The sequence below is a fragment of the Trichogramma pretiosum genome, unplaced genomic scaffold, assembly GCF_000599845.2.
Source record: "Trichogramma pretiosum strain Unisexual culture from Peru unplaced genomic scaffold, Tpre_2.0 scaffold3, whole genome shotgun sequence".
NCBI classification, from domain to species: Eukaryota; Metazoa; Arthropoda; class Insecta; order Hymenoptera; family Trichogrammatidae; genus Trichogramma; species Trichogramma pretiosum.
Window position 1 is genome coordinate 1,935,342 of NW_019641698.1, and position 21,562 is coordinate 1,956,903.

A 21,562-nucleotide genomic window follows, 5' to 3' on the forward strand; every position below is an offset into this window, starting at 1 on the left:
GTGTTTATCATATGAAATATATGTAAAAATTTTGACCGGTTGATTTGACAAAGTATCACTCATAGACTAATTATTATCACTGGTTCACAGATAATTAGATAGAGCAAAAGCAAATTACGCTTTCTTCCATTGAGCTTCATGACAAGATAAATGGACCATTTGAGAACAAAATTCACCGAAAATTTGATCGAGCTAAGTACTCATACACATCGAAGCCTCGTGAGGACATCAACAGCAGCAGCAACAGTGGCCCGTAGGAGCAATGAAGACGATACGTTGGCATCGCAAGGTAGGTTGAATGATGCATACCTCTCTCGATTCTCGAGCCTGTCATCGCATTACCACCTCATCATCATCTCATCCATGCGTGTAGTATATACAGGCCCTTGTACTTATATTCGGAGTTTTGAAAACCGATCGTTGGTCGTGCGCCAAGCCAAGCCAAGCCAGGCCAGAACGAGCTGAGTAACACAATAGCCTCTCTATAATGTATAGGTAAGTAGGTATACACAAGCTGCGAAAACCCGCAAAGTCCTTCGAAAGCCTCGTTTATCTCAAACGATGCACTTGGCTTTCGTGCGCGCACGTACGCACGCACAGGCTGTGGCAATTTAGAAATATTCGCGGGAGAGTATTGAATGTCGCATCGTGATCAGCCTGTGCGCCTGTGCCTATAGGCTTATGCCATACGACTGTGTATACGCCACGCAGTATACATTATAGCCACTGCTGCTGCTGCTGCCATATATTATGGCAGGCGATGGCAGATGATGAGCGATGGGAAATGGACCACCGTGAAGCTCGTGGTCGCTCTCGGTCCTTATAGACTTTGCAGGACACCACACCTATCGGCACGTCGCCACCGTTGTTATTTCGCCGACTCTAAATAACTCCAGCCCGAGATATCGAATCGATACCAAACGAGAGAGAGATAGAGAGAGAGAGAGAGAGAGAGAGAGAGAGAGAGAGAGAGAACGCGCATACCAATATATGATACGGTCGCGCGTGTGCTACACTCCGTTGCTTCTTTTTTTTTCTCTCTTTTGCTTTGATGCGTGCTGTTATATGCAGCGCGTGTGTAATCTGTTTGCAACGTTTTTTGACCCGATCACCCGTGTGATTGCCCTGACGTTTACTTACAAGACAACCGTGATGATGATGATGATGAGGCCTCGATCTGCGTTATTCGATGCGTACCCGACATATATAGCTGATTTTAGTATATTTCGCATAACTAACATACAATATGATAACGCCCGAGACACGCAGCTAAGTAAAGAATCGTTACTGCTCATTGCAAAGTTCAAAGACGTCGATAAATTATAAGATCGACGTGCCTGGAGTAGTAAAATCTACTATCTTTTCCCCGTCTATTTGAACAAACATTATACGTTATTACTAGATTTATACATGATTTATTTTATTATCGCTGATGTACAAATTGCAAAATGATAATTGCTTTTTTTCAAGGCTACAAACCTCGTAAAACTTTTCAAAACTAGGCTAATCTTTATATATGTTAATTTCTCTTTCTATTTAAATTATTACTATCGAAATTAAATGTATGTTACTGTGTAAATTTTACTAGTATAACTGACATTGCTCTATTTATTCGCTGCTCTATTTTTTTTTTTTTTTTTTTTTTCACCCAANTTTTTTTTTTTTTTTTTTTTTATCACCCAGTAACCCTTACTCTGCTGTTTAAATGATATATTTCCTCGTTCTAATCTCACCACGTGTAGATTAAATGATTATTGAGAATGATAACTTTTTAAGAATTTCAATGAAACCGCTTCATCTAGTCTGTTTGAAGTCTGTTCAATTCACGACTAAATAATTGAAAAATCGTGCACATTTGAATAAGAGGTCAAATTACTTATAAACTATTCAAATGATCTTATTGATGCTACAATACTACAAAAAGGCGCAATAATATATTTTCGGTATATTAAATATCACTATAAATTCAATTTAATAAATTGAAAGCCCGTTAAAAGAGTAATAGGTTTAAGAATTAAATTATACAAAAAGTGACCCCCGAAGAAAAGCATTAATCCAGAGGGGACAAAACCGCGTGCAATAAACGTCACATTTGACGAAATTGTATACGTAGTCAAAACCTCAATTGTCCTACTTATCGAAATGGAGAAATCTCACCTTTCAATCCACGCAGCTCTCGTCTCTCTCTCTCTCTCTCTCGTTCTTTCTTTGCTTGGCACAAGTCGCACTCGCATTTGCACCTATCGACAAAAAGCCATTGGACTCTTGTACGAGTGTGTACGTATGCGTATAAACACGCGCGAACGTCCCGAGAGAACGTCAATAGGGCCGAGAGCAAAGCCAAGCTATCCTTGCGTGCGATACATACAATGGACGTAAGACTAGGTGACGAACTTTTCCCATGAACTATGCAATTGTGCTACGCAGAAGATGGGTAATAATGCGCGCGCTCGTAGGTGTGTCTGCGGAGACGTTTCCTCGATTTCTCGCGCTTTTCACCCAAAATGCAGCAGCAGCTACGATCTCGTCGTCGTCGTCGTCGTCGTCGCGCGCGCGTAAAGCGACAAAAATGTGTTGAGAGGGTAAATAAACGCGTATGTACCCATTGGGATTTTTGTATAACACGCGATCGAGGGGTTCGTTTATATTACAGCAGTAAAGCGGCGTATACAAGATTTATAATCCCCCACCCTCTTCTTCTGCTGCGTACTTATTCTTCTTATAGCGTTTTATATACCTGTGCGGAAAAAAATATCCTCGACAATAGCTACGGATTTGAAGCTTGACGTGAACACCTTGACTTAAGGTTTTCTTCTTCTTTTTTTTCTTCGCGCACTTGTGCGATTGAGATGTACGCGTCTTGCTTGACAATCGCTACCTATACATAGATATAATAATACACACCTCAGACTCGAGTGTTGAACGCGAGCTTATATAGCAGATGAAGAGTGAGATATTATTCCCACTCGAGCTCGTCAAGGGCTATTTCTATCGATGACATAACCTCAGGATGGGATACGAGCCTGGCCTATTTAGGTGTACTTACTTAAATTTCGTTTGGTTCATTGAAGCTATTATATCCTGAAAAAAATTATAATCAACAGAATTTTATTCTTTATCGTTCATGATACTACTGACTTATATTACAATATATGCTTAAAAATCATGTGATACAAACGTGCTATTATTTTTTCAAGAAATCATATTTTATGGTATTTAAAAATCTTAAGCAAATACAAGTAATCAAATAATATATAATATTAGCTGTGAGTTATTAGTGATATAAAATAAAAATTTCGATAATTATATTTTATATCGATGTATGCGTTAACCCATATATCACGTAACTTATTATTTAAACAGTTAAAATACATTTTTGTTCATGGTGTTGTATTCTAAAAATAAAAAATTATTCATTTGCAAATTGTCTGATACGGATGTTTCTGCTGACATGCATTGAAGGTGTACTCGTGTGTAGCAATGTGTATTATTTACTAACTTCAAACAAAATGATAATGACCAAGGAAAAAAAATTAATGAAAAAAGCTAATCGTATCATTCAAAAGCAAGCATTTCTCTTTTATTGATGAAAAGAAATGTCTTTCAAAGAACAAACAAAATAAAAATATCTTTGCATAATTATTCAATACATTAGTTAATGTTATTTTCGTGTTTCATTGTATTCATTCGTTAAAAGACTAATTTGATTCTTCAACGAAAATAAAAATTACTTGAAACAAAAGGATCGGCTCGTTGTGCTTATTTAAAAATTTTCTTTATTTGCATTAACAGTAACACTAAAATACAAAGCCATATGAGGTGAGTTGCTTGACTCAGGCCTTTAAAACACTTGAATACATTAAGCGAGACAGTTAATTTGAAAAATTGTTCATAAAAGTAATTTCACGGGGCCAATACAAACAATTGAATTATTTCAATGAGATTAAAAATCGATGTACACTCATTAATGGGTTCGATTGATTGTCCCAGTTCAAACATAAAATTAAAAATATAGAGTGTTAATTTGAACAAATACTTTTTTTTTCATTGATTACGTATTTCTGCAGAAACACCTAAGACTCGATTTTTATCTACAAATGTACAATGAATTTATGGTAGTAGCGCGATTCGTTCAGAAAAGGTAGGAAGTACACATTTTGTTGCGTCAATGGAGCTATTAATTAAAGAAATGATACTTTCTTGCCACGTCAAGATACACATAGAGCAAATCGATTTACAATTGTCACGCTCTGTTTCGCTTTCATTTCAACAATGAAGTGCAATTAATTTTTCAAACCCCGCTGGCATCGCCGTCATCCCTCGTATACATACGCATCCGTGCAGTGTATAAATGCGTGTATTTAGCATGCAAATTGAAACGATAATTGTCAGTTGTATACAGTCGAGCAAAGATTCACCTGCGATACGACAACAACATCAACAACAAAAATAACAGCAGCAGCAGCAGATATACATAATTGTGCGAGGTAACGATGCACGCAGAAAAAGAAAGAGCGAGCAAAATTTGCATAGCCACTTGTATACGTACGATATATTCACGGTGGTGTATATAATATAAAGTGCACATGCATGTGAGAGCTGCGCCGCTGCTGCCTATACAGAGGGAGGTAATGCGCAAAACGACTTGACCTTGGCTAGATTCACGCGTAGCTGAGCTAATGCAAAATCGAAGCAAGTTACTTCCAGCAGCTTGGATCTTACCCATTTAAGCTCGTTTCATAGTGCCGCTGCTGCTGCCGCTGTTCTGCCTATATGTGCTATACATAGCTGCTACTATACTACTACGGTCGTCCGCGTGTGTATATACTCGCTGAGCTGCGTCTTTCACCCCCGTTTACGCACCCATACGCACTTATACATATACACGCACAGACACACAGACCGAGAAAGATAGAGAAATGTATACGACGCTTGCCTTGCGGATAATATAATCGCTCGCGTGTGCCCGCGGCAGTTTTCCTACTGTCACTCGCAGGCGCCCAACTTGAATCGCTATTTATACGTGTGTACGTGCAAAATGCATTAAATGCTTACTACACCAAAGCGCACGCCAAAGCTTTGCCGATGAATTCTGTTTGTACTTTAATAAGTGCGCTGTACATATATTTCGCGATTACTCGCTGCGAGCATAATAGTATAACGCGAGATACTTCATTAAAGAAATTATTGTTATTACATTTTACGTTAATATATAACGTTTGATTTTTATGCGAGCGAATATAACGTTCATTACAGTCACCAAGATTTTACACAAAATGATGTATCTTAACGTAGAATTTGGACCATGCTCTAGATCTCATACTACAAACGAGTCTCGAAACTAATTGCATCTCGCGTCTCGAGTCGCGGAATAGAGCTCAATAATTGCATACTCTTGATTATGGCTGCACAGTGTAATGCGGTAAACAGGTGTGTGCAGCTCTCGAATGGGAGATAATTTGCTAGTCGGTTAAATCGTCACAGAGAGCGCGGCCTGATGCCGCTCTCTCGACGTTCAAGCGCTTCTCTAACGCTCGGGATCAGCAGCTCTCTAAGCAAGTTAAACCGAGTAAACTTCTTGCACCCTTACAGCTATATAGCAGCGTGACTATGTAATACCGAGCGAACTCGTGCGCGCAGTGGCAGTGGATGGCCCTCAGAGGCTGCTGCTGCTGCTGCTGCTGCTTCCTTGTCGCGCACTCGAACGGGGAGGAGGATGCGATTTTGAGAAAGGACTTCGGGCGCTGTATGCCAAGAAAAAGAGAGACAACGACTTTATAAGAGCGTTTACATCCATCTACTTGAAAAAATATCGAACTGCGATATAGATGTAAGCGTAGTAGAGTAGAGTGCGAAGCCGAAAGAAGAAAAAAGTCATATCGTGGCCCTTGCAACGCGCACGCATATAATATTCGCGCTCGAGTAAAAAGTGCTCGGCTGCTGCTGCGATCGCGAGAGTTAATACGACGAAAACTTCAAACGAGCCTCCCCGTGTGCGTGCGTGTGCCCTTGGAGTTTAATATAATAATAGCAGCGAGCCGAGGCCTCGCTCGGAATCGGCGTCGAAATTACATTATTCGACAATTCCATCATCTCATAATAGGGAAACACAATATCCTGCGCTCGGAGCGTGCAATATTTGCGAGTGTGTGTGCATGTATCGCTATACTGTACTTCTGTGTGTCTGCGTCGGAGGACATGTATAGGCATGCGTCGTGTATAGGCCCCTTGCTCATCCTTGCGTGCATCGTGCGTGGTATCGTACTGTAGCTGATATTAACGCCGGTGCGCGGGCGGAACGGCTGACTAGACAGCATCGCCCGCGATTTATACAACTGCTGCTGCACGTATATATATACACATCGGCGAGGGGACAAACAACGCGCAATTATTACATATTTTAATATCGAGCACCGACAAACGGGCAACTTCGACTATTTAATACGCGACGAATACCCAGGCGAGGTATTTTCATATTTATAACCCATCCCCGTTTGACGGGAGTACACGAGCGACGTAATGACGTCGATCGAAACGATTCGTGCACGCGCGCGATATTACCGAAAAAATCTTTATTGTTTTTCCATTTCTCTTTTATCTTGTCGCTTTGGAGAATTATTTCGATCCTCGGAGTTCGAGGAAATATTTCTGATGAAGGATGTGAATATTTTTAAAATCCTATCTAGTGTAATGTCGGGTATAATGCACATTGTAATGCATTCTCAGCTGCAGTATAGATGCAGGCTAGAAAAGCAATAATTAGATAACATATACGTGAAAGCTAAATATAGATTGGCTATACAGAGGTCGTGGAAGTTCTATACTGCATATTGATAAGATATATAAGAGATACTAAGAGTTTTGTTGTTGTTTCAATACTAATTCTGCTAAAGATATAAATAATTACCGGCTAACGCTTCAGTAAAAATAATTTACGATTATAATAATCTGCAAGTAAATCGATCCAACGACGTGTAGCCGTGATCGTTACGATTTTTTATGCGAAAAGATAGGAAAAATCAATATTTATCTACGGCGTTAGAGCGAACGCGGTTACGAGAGCTAAGTACACTAGTAAATACGTAATAATTCAGCTCGCGCTATAAAATAGTCGGAGTCGTTTTAACCGAGATTATAATATTTCGCGCCGGTTTTATCGCTCGCCAAAAAGTGTGTCACGGATACGCCTGGCACTTGTGATCCGACGCGTGTCAAAGGACTCGTGTGCAAATCCACGTCGCGGGACGATGTTCATACGGAGTATGTACGAGGCGAAGTTAAAAGGAATCGTTTCCGTATCGGGGGTTGCGATGGCCCGAAGTCGGATGCATCTCTTTCTCGATTACTGCGGCGAATGCAAAGAAGCTTTGCTGCATTACGAAGCGAGAGAAGGAGCAAAATGTGTATCGCATACTCTCGGACGCGAGATACATATCGCGCAGAGTCTGAACGGAATATGAGTATATGAGCACGACGACGACGAGGAGAGAAGGAAGAGAGAAAGAGAAGCAGAGTGGGGGCAGATGCGCTTGCGCAGGCCCGGCCTTCCGCGCGACTGCACACACCCACCGGGTAGGTACGAATCGATGCGCTCCCGTCTGCCATTGGCCCGCAGTTTACCCTCGCTGCATATACCACCGAGGCTGCGCGCAGCGTGTCCCCCTCCATGTGGCTGTGCCGAGAACTCGACGTAGACTCCGAAACCGCGAGGCCTGCCTTTCTCTCTTTCTCTCTTTCTCTATCTCGTTGACTGCTGCCTGCTACCTCGAAGCCAAGAGAAAGAGAGAGAGAGAGAGAGAGAGAGAGAGAGAGTCGGTAGTGGCGCAAAAGGGACGGCAAAAGCAAGGGGGCGCACAAGCAACGTACTAGTGGCTATATGCACACCCGAGTCTCTCGCAGTTCTGCACGATACACATGTGTACTATGCCCCCGTGTGTAGTGGCAGCAGCTAGCAGCAGCCCTTGCTGATCGCCTCAGCCGCTGGAAATGCCTTAGTCGAGCCGCCGCTGTCGCGCGAGCGCGTCTTATCGATGCCGCTGCTGCTGCTCTCGTTACTACTACTGCTCGTCGTGTGCTGCTGCTACTGCTGCTGAAGGCGCACACCTTCTCTCTGAATCGCGCACGCACACCTACCTATTTGTTCATTTACACATGATTCAAATACACGCATGATTTGATTGTACATATATCAAGCATTGTCGTAACGAATCGACAAGCAGTGGCTGCTCGTAATCCATCGACGGCATTTAAGTGATAAGCTACCGTGTGTAAAGCGGACGTGGGAGAGAAGTACACAGTTTTTATTTTTAGTGCAATAGTATAATACGACGATGATATGAGATCAGTGCAGTTTTACGATTTCCCTTTGTGATATATATATCGAGAAAAATATGTAATTTGTAACCGAGATAAACTTCCGCAAAAGGACTCTGGTGACGTACACGTGCACTGGATTCACAAACATTGACTTGCATCGAGTGCAACGATACCATTGTATTTTAACGATAAAAAGAATAAACGCGTGTGGCAGTGTGCGCAAATCGAGTCGTGCATCGTGAAGGATTTAAAACGCCGTGACGCATCGGGATCGATTGGAACAAGAAAAAACAACGACGATAAAAAACAAAGTGATTCGACGTGCGACGCACGAGCGCAAAAAGTCCGCCGACCGACGACGACGGATCTTGGTAAGTGCAGTCCACGTGTTTCCGCGTTTACGCGCGTGCGGCGGACTACTACGTATCCGTTGCAGTTCGCGTACAACACACATTTTTGAGTTTTTCTCCGAAGCGCGCGACACTTCTATACGGAGTGATTTTGCGTGAGCTTTCACAAAATACGTAACGGGATCCACATGCGGATTAATTTTTGATTAATCGAAGCAAGACATGTATGACATGATTTTTTGTTTTCATAAATTTTGATATTGCGTAATTGCTTTAATTTCGTGCTTCGATTACATGTCGATTCGCGAAAATTAAAATAAATTTCCGTACGTCCCCGAGACACGTTGAGGAACATCGGCGTTATCTCCGAAATCGGGGCGCAGTCGTGTATTATAATCGTTCATCGAAGTCGGAGCATCCTCGAATACTCACATCTGTTCTGAAAACAATGGCACATTAAACGCTAAATAGGTCACGTTCATAGTTCATCTTCGAATCATTTCGTATTTTTTATCGATATATAGCGTAAGACAAACTTCCAAATTAGCCAAAAACAACGTTGTAACTCTCTTATCGTACCAATTGTCACACGGCTATTTGAGCAGACGTTTAATACCTGCTTCCGTGAAACCAGATTTCGATGCGACGACGACGACGACGACGACGACGTTCAAGGTGTCGACGCGTTGTTGACTAAAAAAGAGAAAAAAAACAAATCGAGAATTGAAAAAAAAACACCTGTGCCTGCTTCTGGCGTAAAAAAATTTTCCCCTCTGAAGCAATGCCGAACATGTTTTAAATACGTTCATAATGTGAGAAAAGATTCTGATCGACTCGACGTATTTCTTTACAAGTTCGATTTAATTACGTACGAAGCAATGATTGTCAGCGCTAAGGAGCAGTGAACCTAGTTTGTATTTACTCATTTTCGGCTGCTACACACGCATCAATGTGTAATACACATTTAAACGCGTCCGTCATTCACGCTCGATAACGCCGGGCCGCGACGACCGCTTCGGAAAATCCTCGAGACGATCATCCATCCGACAGGCAATCGTCGCGTTGCTCGCATATTCAGCAGCTCTCGTGTACATACGAAAGTAGACTTTACCACTCAAAGCTCGATTAATTTCCCGTTTTTTAAAGTACTCTCACGCGGGGGGGACGCGATCTTGCCTTATGTATACGCGTACGAGAATTGCGTCGCGCGCGCAAAAGACACCCCGTGGCGATCGCCGCCGTCGCCGCCGTCGTATCCACATACTGCAGATCGTCGTGCGCGTGTACATTATACATAGTTTCGACGATGGCTCTTGCTATACATGCCATACTGCATACAGCGGCCAAAGAATAGAGCAGCATTGAAAGGGCCGTAGGAGCAACAAAGGCGTCGATGGCGAGATTTTTATTGCCTCTTCTTACTTGTCTCGCGAGCCAGAGACGTCTGCGTTTGTGCACTCGATCTCGATGTTTATGAATATTATACTAGACTACTGTAGCTGCCGAGCGATCGAAAAAAAAAATGATACTCGTCGCGATGGGAAAAAGGATATGAATGGCGTACAAACGATGATGAGGTCGTGTGGCTTACGTTTTTTCTTTTTCAAGTTAATTCGCTCGCGTCACGTGTAGCGCGAGTTATATACTTGGTAAATTGACGTTTTCGAATTTGTGCGTAATGAATATAGCAGGAAACGAGTCGTCAACGCGCTCGCAAAAAAATAAAAGAGAAGCGAGACGCTAATCCAGTCGAGAACACACACGCGCACACGTCCCACTAATCCGCAGTCGTCGAAATCGGAAAATCTTGGCTCTCTCTCGATCGCGCTCGGTTAACAGCAGGAACAAAAGCTCGCTGCTCCTTAAGGACCGTCTGGCTCTCTCGCGCGACAACCCGGAAACGGGATATATTTCACCTTGTAGATTTGCCGCGCTGAATGTAATTCTTTATTAGGCATATGCGCCTACTGGTCTGTTTCTTCGCTCGTATATACATACTGTACTTGCAGCCTAATTAAACGCGCCTTTGGCAATTCGAGTCTGCCTGGTGAGAGAGTTGTAGCGCGTGTAGGCGCGGAAACGAGAAACGCCGAGTCAAGAGCAAAAAAAAAAAAAAGAAAATGTAAAATTGTTGAACTTAACTTGGTTGTTGGAGCGGCGATGTCGCGTTATACACACCTACACCTCTCTACACACACACATACATGTGAATTGTGTGTACCGAACGAGACCCTCTCTCTGCGATCCGTACCAACGCCTCCGACAGCTTTGATCTCCGGTCGTTTTGTGTATACGTACGTATAGTACGGCGACCTTCGAGAGTGCCTTATGTACTATATATATTATTGCACGCGGCGCGCTTCAAGTGGTCGTCGCTCACTGCACCGACGTCGTCGTCGTCGTCGTCGTCGCCCGCAAAACCCCTTTGACGCGCGAACTGTAGCGGCGGCAGCTTTACAACCATATATATACTGTATACATCTATATATTATATATACTGTACTGCCTCTCTGTCCAATGGGTTAACCCCCGGTGTGTGGTGCTCGAAGAAAATCCGGCCAATTTGTTTTTCCTCGAGCGCCACATGCCGAGAGCTGGCGTTTATGCATCGCGCCCGGCTGTATATAGGCTCGAGCGCGTCAAACGAAAACTTGTAATAGTATATATAGGTAAGCTCCCGACTCCGAATATTATGTACCTATTGGTACACCGCTGAGTATGTATATTACGAGTGCTCCGTTCATCGATTTTTACTCCTTTCTATATTTGCCTCGTAGATTGTAGTTCAGGTGTAAGCTGTGCTGCAACTTACATTATTTTTCCTGTTATCCCCGCGCTGCAGTTCAATAATATAAGTTTGCGAGAAAAAGTATTTTTTCCCTCATCGTCGTGATTTTTTGCCAAGCGCAAAATTGACAAAATCATACTTGCGCGATAAGTCGTAGGAAGAAGATACGTGTGTGCACGACGCGTTAGGCAATTGGCGCATGCACTCGGAAACGCGTACAAACCGAATGATAAAATAGCTCGTTGCTGGCGAGAGATACGGCGGATGGCAAAAAATCGGAGCTCGTCGTATGTCGACTATTAGCGCGCGCATCGCAGCCTGGCGCTCGATCGAATAAATACCCGCACACAGATGTACAGGTTTTATATACGTATAGCGAGCGGCAGAAGTTGGCGCGAGAGCAAAAAAAGGTGTGCGCAAGGAAACGTGCGCCGCCTCGTCGAGAGATCGCCGCGTAGCGGCCACCTTTTATCCTTCGACGCATTGGCGATATGTTCGGTCACGATCGATTAGTTCAGCTATCGAGGCAGATATCGCATCTCTCGTTACATTAGCCGCGCGCGCGCCTCGGCTTTCGCGTAACGCGTATAAACCAACTCTATACTTATATCTATATAAGCTTTTCCTTTCGCGCGCCCGCAACAACTTGCCGCGCGACGCGTATACCTATATACCTATCCTATATAGCTGCTATAGCTAGAAAAAGAGAGAAGACTTCCAAGAAAAAGCCCGCAAGATTCCGTTGCGCAAGCGTCTCTCTCTCTCTCTCTCTTGCTCTGGCGACGTCGTCGTCACTTCGCAGTTGTCGAGGTTCTCTATCTCTCTCTCTCTCTCTCCCTGCCAGGCAAAGACTGCAGCACGACGCAGAAACTCAACGAAGCGCGAGTCGATTCGAATCGACTTCGCGCGCGGGTGTGTGTATATGTGTCTGAAGAACTCGAGCAAGAACGAGAGAGAGAGAGAGAGAAAACGAGATAAGCGATGTGATTTTTTTCCCTCTGCTGCAGCGGGTATATACATAAGTATATGGTAGTGAGAGGGACGTGTCCGAGAAATTCATATTATACATACTCGCGGACGTATGTGTCCGTACATCGCGTATGCAGCCTTTCAGAAATATCGTAACGTCGCTTTTAAATTTGCCAAACACATATCGTGGACAAAGTATATAAGTTATTATTTCACTTTAATATACATTCAATGCATAAATGTAGATGCAATGAAACGAAAGTTCGGAAGTAATATAATTTCTTATAAGCACAGGTCAGCTTTTAAACGCGCCCCACGAGAATATTCAAATGAGAAATCCTAATTGTTTTATTTGTCGTGCAAACAGCGGACTATTAACGTCATAATAAATATGCCTAAACGTGCACGAGGCTCGACCTTGGCGTTGATCGAGTTAAAAATCGACGACGGGCCCTCTTGTAAACACGCACTGCCTATAAAACATCATATAAAATGCACGCAGCAATGCAAACAGCCGTCAGACTTTGAAAGATCATGTTTGTGCTTAGCCGGGCATAATCTCGCCTAATCCCTCTTTTTCGGCGCATGGATCTCGGCCGAACTTGTGTAGAATAGTATCCCGTGTAGTCCGCCGTGTGTACGCGCTCGGCGCACCGAGAGGAATCTCTTCGCTCCGCTTTTTTCTTCTTCCTTTTTTTTCTCCATCGACACCTATAATATATAAATCGGCGTTGAAAAGATTTTTGCGGGTCTTTTAAACTTTGTAGCAGCGGAGCACTTGCCGCAGCAGAAAGAGCCTTAGATCTGCCTAATTTCTCACGAGCAATTTGCCCAGGATCATGAACTTGCAAAACGGCATTTGAGTAGCTGTACAGTTCCGTGTATAAATATATGCTCATTAGCTAACAACTTTGCGCGAGCATTATTATCATGCATGCCTGAACAAAGAAACAAAAGATGCGCGATCCTGTAAAAAAAAGAAGAAAACAAGTGAAAATAAGTTCATGAAGGAGGATTAAAATTGTGTGTACACAGGCGCTTCAGCCTCGCACATGTATAACGTTTGCATACTACACACACACATATATCGAAGCAAAGAGACGACGAGCTTTGGGACGTCCCCTCGTCGTATACACGTTGTTGTATGTATACGCGTTTCGAGCGCTACACGAGGCGACGGTGGGCACTAATTATCGCACTTAGGAACACTTTTGCATCCACCCCCGTGTATATGTGCTGCTGCTGCTGCTGCTGGCGCGTGTCTGTTTTTCCCCGTTAAATCCTTCCTTCCTCTTGTAAGCAGCCCATCGTATAGCGCGCGTTTCTACGTAATTTTGCTCGTCGCGTAACAGTAACTTTTTTTCTCTTTCCATACAAGAGCGATGTACAGAGTATGTGTATCTGTATGCGTACTATGTATTTGAATTGATAATTATGATACTCGATATACACTGCGAGCGCTATGTTTATATTGTATACAGGGAACGAAGCCACAACGACGCTTCTTCGAGTAGATCTGTCAATTCAATTACGTCGACCTTTCTCGCGCAGTCTTTTAGGCTTAATTATCCTGTGTGTGAAAAATTCAAATACTTTTGTGCCTCGATAGTTTTTTTTTCGTTATTATTTCTTAAGATAAGGGTAACTGGTTAATTTTACTTTATAATATCATCTATACATTGCCCAGACGAACGAATAAATGAGAACATTAATATGCAGTTTCAGTTAACGAAAGGCGCAGAAAGGCCTGAAGATTCTGCCGTCGCAGCAGCTGGGCGCTGCGGTCGCTCCATGGCCGGGCGCCACCGGCCTCCTAGGCTCCGTCACCGCTGACGACATGGCACATAAGGGTGAGTTTTAACATCTTCAAATTTTCGACACATTTCTCTCGAATAAAATTGTCCATTATAAACTACCACCGCGCGTCGACACGACGCATATTTTAATCGCGTGATTTTTCTTGGCTCCCGATCGCATGAATCATCGCTCGAAACAAAAACGACGCGCGCGAGAGAGGAAAAGCGACAATATCGAAGTTGGCACGTTTTAGTGCACGATCGAGTATTATACGCTGTATGCGCGATCTCGCTTATGTACAAACACGCATTGGAGAATTTTTCTGTCTACCGTCCGACGCTCTGTATTACGAGCAAGAAAGAGAAGAAAAGTTTGCGGATCAGATGATAGCGATGTGGACGCGTGTGCGTGTATATGTGTGTGTGTGTGTGTATGTGTGTGTGCGCACACCACCCCCTTCTCTCTTTTTCTCCTTGTGCCGTAATATCATCCACACCTACGCGCCACCCCATTCTCCTCTTTCATACACCATTCATCTTCTTTTTTTCTTCGTCCCCCAGCCTTCTTTTCTCTCTCTCTCTCTCTTTCTTTCTTATACCAAAAGTTTCTTATACATTCCTCGACTCCCTTTTCTCTTACGCTTCGTATAGTCGCCTATATTTTTCTTTTATGTACGAGTAGATTATGGAAGTGTATGCTCCGAGCAGCGAGTGACTTAATGCCATGCAAAAACGCATTAATTAATACGCGCGTCCCGTTCCATTACTTTTTCTTGTTTTTCTTTTTCGATTTTTTTTTTAACACGAATTACACGAATTTAAATACCCTCGATTCCGATCGAAACCCAGCTGATATCTAAATTCAATCGACATTAGCTTGAGAGGCTGGATCTTGATTCAAACACACTTCTCGAGTAAGATCGCGTGCACGGGGAATGGCGCACGGATGAAAAAAAAGAAGGAAAGAAAACGAGGAAAAAGAGTCACAGAACAGATTGCCCGTAGCGCGTCGAGGCGTTTAAATCCATTAGTCTCGTTGAAAGGCGCCAAGATATAGCGATCGACGAGCTCTATAGAACGCCGCTGCCAATTGCACTTGCATATAACGTATAACAGCCGATGTTATTACTGCGTGCCAACGTTCATTTACACTTTTCTTCTTTTCTCGTTTATATTTCTTGCCGAAATGGACATTAATTTTTCCAAAAGTTATCAAGTTTGACTTTTTTGAAAGCTCAAAACTAGCCTCAATTAAAAACATCTACATATTTGCTCTTTAAACGATGCAAGCATTAGAATTGGAACCACCACGCAAAGTCGCATCATACCCCAATGAAAAAAATAAGAAGCTGCCAAAAGAATATTCCGAAAAGGAGGCAAAAATAAGGAGATCCCGCGCTTGGGACGAGGAAAAAGCTTCGCAGTCATCGTTGTCGGGTCTCATATCGAACGCAGCACGCGGCGCACGGATACATATCTGTCTGTGCGAGGAATCGCCGCCTTATACGCAACGGAACCCACGAATCAAGCCGTAGTTGACGATCACGAGGCTGCTGCCAGCAAGCCGCGCACGCACCACATACCTATACTCATGCGCCTGCCTTGCTTTTTTCTCAAGAGATGTGTCATATCTAGCTATAACCGCGTCGATGCGTCGAGTCTCAAACGTGCCGCCACCGCTACTTTATATATATATATATATATATATATATGGCTGAATCTCTGTCAAGTTAAAGGCCCAAAATATTAATTTCTGCTGGCACAAAAAACCGTTTTTTTTATATCATGCACGTCCGAGAATTTCATCAGAATTTTCAAGCTTATTTAAAGACCGAAGTATTTGTACAATAAAAATAAAAATAAAATAAAGGACTTATAAAATTATTTTGACGTTCGCATTTGCAGATTTACAGATATAAAAGTACTCGCCATCTAATGGTAAAGGCCTGAAGTATCTCATTGAAAGAGGTTGAAAACTTGTCAACATTTTTTTAAAATAGTCAAATTGTTATTTCAAAAACTAGCAAATTAATGATGATGAATTTTTAAATATTTTAAAAGATCAGCTTTTGGTCATTAAGCTATTATTAATATTAAAAGTTTCTACAAGGGCATTAATTTTCGTGAAAACGCCCGCTTTGGTCTTTTGAAAAAGTACGATGAATGATTCCAAAAATTCTACCAAAATTGGAGAACATCTGCGACATTAGAAATAACAAATTTTTCATATACCAGTAGAAAAAAACTGGTATGGTTATTCAATTTCATAGAGAATCGACCATATACATATGCCTACTTTACCGCTGCGCGTGCGTATACTTGCTACTAAATACGGGCGCAGAGAAAACAGCGAGGAAAAAAAGAAACAGTGCATAATACGCCGGTGCAACATCTTCTGAGAGATGGTTTATGTGGTGGCGGTGGCAAAGAAACAGATGCCAGAAAGTGAGAAATAGAGAGAGAGAGAGAGGAAGGCACAACCCCTTGCGAGCGTCTTTTTCCGCTTTTCTCGCGCGGCGTGCGGAGCTCTAACGTTAACGTATACGAGCGCAGAGCAACGCATTGCGCCCGAGCCTGCACCTTTGATTTCCTAGGCTGCGTATACACGTATACGCGATAGAAAGTCTTTATCTCTCTTTCGCGCTTTGTACAACTCAAGAGAGAGAGAGAGAGAGAGAGAGAAGGAGAGCCGCTAGCGAGCTCTGCCTGCGCGCTCGAGTTTATAACATGCCACTCGAATGGCGCAGAGGCGCTCCCCCCAAAAGGCACAGCAGCAACGGGAGCTTTTCTCCACCTACACACTCCTTACTTCAGATCTCCTTCTGGCATCAGCTGCAGCATCTTTGGCTCTCCTGTGTATATCTACATAAACGTGTACACGCGCCTATATAAGACGGCGGCCTCTCTTTCGGCTTTTACTCCCTTCGTTCTCTTCCTCCTCTGTACTTCTTTTTCTCTTCTTTTCGACTCTGAAATATTCACCGATATGGAATGTACCTTTTTACGCGTTTATGCACGCCCCTCCAGCTCACGTGCGTATACGTCGCGCGAGCTTTTAGCAAAGCTAAAAAGGAAGACATACTTCGTCTTTGAAGTAATTAAATCTTTCGGTACGAGTCAAGCAGCTCCCGCTGCGGTGTATGCGAGCGACAAAAATAAAAGGAGCGGCGTCGGGTAAAAAGGGATGTTACGATGTTTTCAGGTGCATTCGTACAAACTCTGTAACTCACTCGTTCGCGCGCCGCAGCTCGCACATGGGTTTCTTTGTAAAAACCGATGATACTTTTCAAATCAGTGGCTGGAACCGCCTTGTTTCGTCGTATACACACAGAAAGCCTGAAACAACTTTTTCATGCGTCTTTCAACGAACCCTTGAAATTATTACTTGCTTGAGAAAAAGCGATAGTCCGATCGCGATGTACGTATACAACATGGTATACAGCACTGTGGCCCTCTTTGCATAAAATAATCGAAATTGGCCTCGCGATCGCGTCTCCCTCTCGTGTGCCTTTTGGAGTCTTGGAGCGCCCGTTTACGTCCTGCATGGAAATAGCTATGTATGGCATACACCCACGCGTCACACATACACGTAGCTGAAATTCTCGTGCCATGCATGTAGTAGCTGTCTCGCGCAAAAAGGCAGCAGTAGCAGCAGCAGTAGACAGACAGACAGACAGACGGAGAGAAATCGTATACCTATATGGGCTGCGAGTCTATGTATGAACGCTGCATAGGCGCGCGCGCGCGTTCGCATATACATACACATATACAGAGACTGTTCGCGAGAAAGAGCCTATACGTAGTACGTCTTGCATCGAGTGCATTCGACTGTGAAATTTCCTCTTCAAACAGCCGGAGAGAGAGAGAGAGAGAGAGCTACTGCTTCTGCTGCTGCTGGGCTATATAGCTACTGTACGATGTATATGTAGAGAGAGAGAGAGAGCCACGCTTAGCTGAGAGGCACAGTGTACAGTGCACACACACACACACACACACACACACAGTGGGAGCTTTCTCTCGTATTTTGGGTGGTATATATACAAGCGCGCGCAAGCACAAATGTACACGAGAGAAAGAGAGGGCTCGGAGCGACGAAAGAGGTAAACTACGAGAAAAAGAGAGAGAGAAAGAGTAAAAGCGGATATCTTCGTGTTTGGAGTAGTACCGGCTACGTAACTGGTGCACGTCAGAGTCGACTCCGGCGTATATTTGTAAAGACTACCCGGAGGAGGACGCGCACGTGTGTGAGTGTGTGTGCGCGCCTCTCTGTCTTTTTTTTATTTCTTCGCTCTTTATCTGAGTATATACACGATCACTCGCATACGAGTCTCGCGTGTGTGTGCTGCTTTGCCTCGTACACGCAGCTCAACGTTAGTTGCAACGACGACGACGACGAGGTAGTACACAAGTTTTTCCTCCTTCTCTCGACTTGCATCCCCTGTATGCACACACACTCATACACGCACTCACACTTGCGAGCGTTCAATGTTACTCTCGCTTCTCGTTGTTGTCTTTTTTTTCCTCCCTGTGAAAGAAGAAAAAAAACCGAGAAAGCTGAAATCGCTTTTTCGCCCGACGAAATGGCCTCATTTGCAATGCTTATGATACGCTACTGCTGCTGCTGCTGCTTTGCCGGATCGCGATGAATCGTTTTTCTCGTTTATTCTTTTTTCCTTCGCTACAGCACCTCGCGCGCGCGAGCACCAACGTTAAAAAGTGGCAGTGCACTGGTGGCGGCGACGGTATAGTGGCAGCAGCAGCAGCAGCAGCAGCGAGCAAATGAATGTTGATAAATATCGGATATTCCGCGATGGAATGTTTCATTCGAGAGGTCGCCAGGCAGTAAACTTCTTATCGAATTTTTCCGACGTACCCCTCCATGCCAACTGGTTTACATTTTTATATATTATACGCGTGCATGTAAAAAGCTTATATTATGCTGGCACGGGTCCTGCCCCGCGCTCAAAATTGGAAAATCGTATATGTGGCAATATATGTGCATTGATTCGATGTGCACGAAATGATGGCACACACACGTATGACGAGAGCTAAACGCGTATATGAGAAAAGTCGGCTCCTGTGTCCCAGTATCGTTTCGGGGATGCATGAAAAAGTATATATTGTACAAAATATAGGCGAAGAAAGACGTGGCGCACATTTCGCGACGAGGTTTATCTTTTCTCTCTCGTATACCATACCTTGTGTATCGTACATGTGTGTACGTATACGTCAATTCTCTTCATATACATATAATCCAATCGTTTTTCCAGCGAACTGTTCCTCCAACGTCGAACGTATACACTCACACATGCGTCCCACCTACATCCATATTATTCTTTGCAAACGTAGATAAGACTATACCACCACCGCTGCTGCTGCTGCTGTGTATGTATCGAATAGCGCTTCACAGTCTTGGTCGTTGTCGCACGGAATTTCCTTATATATCTCTCTCGCTCTTTTGCAATAAAAAGAAAGGAAAAGACACACACAGGGATACGTGCACATAGCCACCCACAACGTTCAAACATACACGTACACACATGTAGAAAGAGGAGAAGAAAAGAGAGACGATCGCTCGCGATCGGAAAAAAGCTAGCGCGCGTGACGACGACGGCTTGAATTTCAAAGCAGTTTTCATATATACGTCTACTATCCCGGCATGTGTGTGCGGAGGAAAAATTCAAATGCGTGCTACGTTTTTCGCTTCGTATTTTCTTAGTGCGGCGGATAGATGCGTGCTTATGTGTGAGGAGTATGTGCGCGACGCCGAAAAGGAAGGGAGGACAAAAGAGAGAAGGATGTATCCGTAGGCGCGCGCGATTTCGATTATATACACGCGTGTTTGTGCCGATATATGCGGTGGGGGGTTGAAGAAAAAAAAATTGAATAGAATAAAAAAAGCGCGAGCTGGAGTTATCGCGATATTTGTTTTTTTCTTTTTTTTAAGTACAATTTGTTCTCGCTTCAACTTAATATCGTGAAAATTCGCATTACTTTTAATCAGGCGTTTAGCTCGCATATAAATAAGCTGCTTGCGGCGCTTTATATCGTTATACTACCCCAGCAGTGCTGCTGGCAGTGGCGGCGCGCGAGCGTGATATCTCATTTCGACGCGCCCTCGTTTGTTTTTCCTTCGTCGTCGTCGTCGTCGTCTTATAACGTGCACCGAACGCGACGCGAAAGAAGAGTATCAGAACGAGTGTGAGAGAGAGAGCGAGAGAAAAAGGAGCGCGTGAAGGGCGGGGGCGAACGAATAAAGAGCATCGGAAGCAGCGTCTTGGATCATTGCCATCTCGTTGTCGCGCGTCGCTATGTGACAAAATGCTCGGCGCGCCGCCGCGTTTACGCCAATTTGACCGTTTCGCAGAGAGCCGGCTTGTCTTATATTACGCGTACGTATACGCCTTAACGCCTCTCAAGGTGCTTTAGACAATACGTGTGTCTGTATATAATGCTATGATGTATGTATTGTACGTGGATGCTGCCTTCTCGTCAAAATTTGTTCATTTTATTTCATTGATTGTTTTTTTGTAATAAAACTTCATTAGGCAAGAGAATGAATAACTTTTCTGAATAGAGAGTTTTGAAAATAAAGAGTTGCAGGTTTCGTGCACTGTATGATGTATGTTTTCACTGCAAGCTCGGACATTAGAAAACTAAAAAAATAATCTATACTGCACATTCCCATAGGAAAAAATCGCGAAATTCCTATGGGTTTGCAATATTCCGCTCATTAATGAAATCCAAAGCCCCGCCTATGAACGAATCTTAAATCTAATCGAAGTTCGTTCGTTGTAATTCCTCCTTTTAATAAGAGTACCGCTAGATGTCACTATCAAACTCGCAAGTAAAAACCAAATCATCAGCTATAAGATACATTCATCATTGAAATTTTATTGATCATTGCAACACACTAACATTATAATTTTTAACGTTGATTTCGCAACTGTCAGGGTTTCACGCGTGCATACGCGCAGCATGCCAAAGCAAAGAAAACGAGAGTTAGCTTATACACTTTTACCAGCTCCCGACTTTAGTTCATCGAGGGTACACTTACGTTGGCCTCTGCGAAAAATCGCGAGCGCATCTTTTTCAGCGACTGCGAGCGTCGCATGTACACGCGTATTTGTACGAATTGTTGTTACAACTGCTGTTATAACTATTCCCGCAACACGACGACAATGGCCGGGGCTGCAGGGCCGCGAAGGAAGAAAAACCGAAAATCTAAACACACGGACAGTTTACGCGCATTTTTATATGCGAATACGACAGACGACAAAACTTGTGCAAAGCTGGAACGACACAACCAAGTACATAAATACGTGCAGATATATATGCGCGAG

The 21,562-nt window shown here is 43.4% G+C and overlaps 1 protein-coding gene across 4 annotated transcripts in view; it reads left to right on the plus strand.

Annotated features, from left to right (window-relative positions):
- Positions 1-208: 208 nt before the first annotated feature.
- Positions 209-21,562, plus strand: part of LOC106650295 (paired box protein Pax-6-like) — an 85,377-nt gene continuing 64,023 nt past the window's right edge. For 3 of the 4 annotated variants that reach the window (XM_023462305.1, XM_023462308.1, XM_023462307.1), the window contains exons 1-2: positions 8,026-8,687; positions 14,143-14,273. In XM_023462305.1, coding sequence (XP_023318073.1) covers positions 14,261-14,273 — 13 coding nt within the window. In that variant the 5' untranslated portion in view covers positions 8,026-8,687; positions 14,143-14,260. Of the gene's footprint in view, positions 290-8,025; positions 8,688-14,142; positions 14,274-21,562 lie in introns of those variants that run through there. The other variant, XM_023462306.1, reaches the window with a different exon arrangement.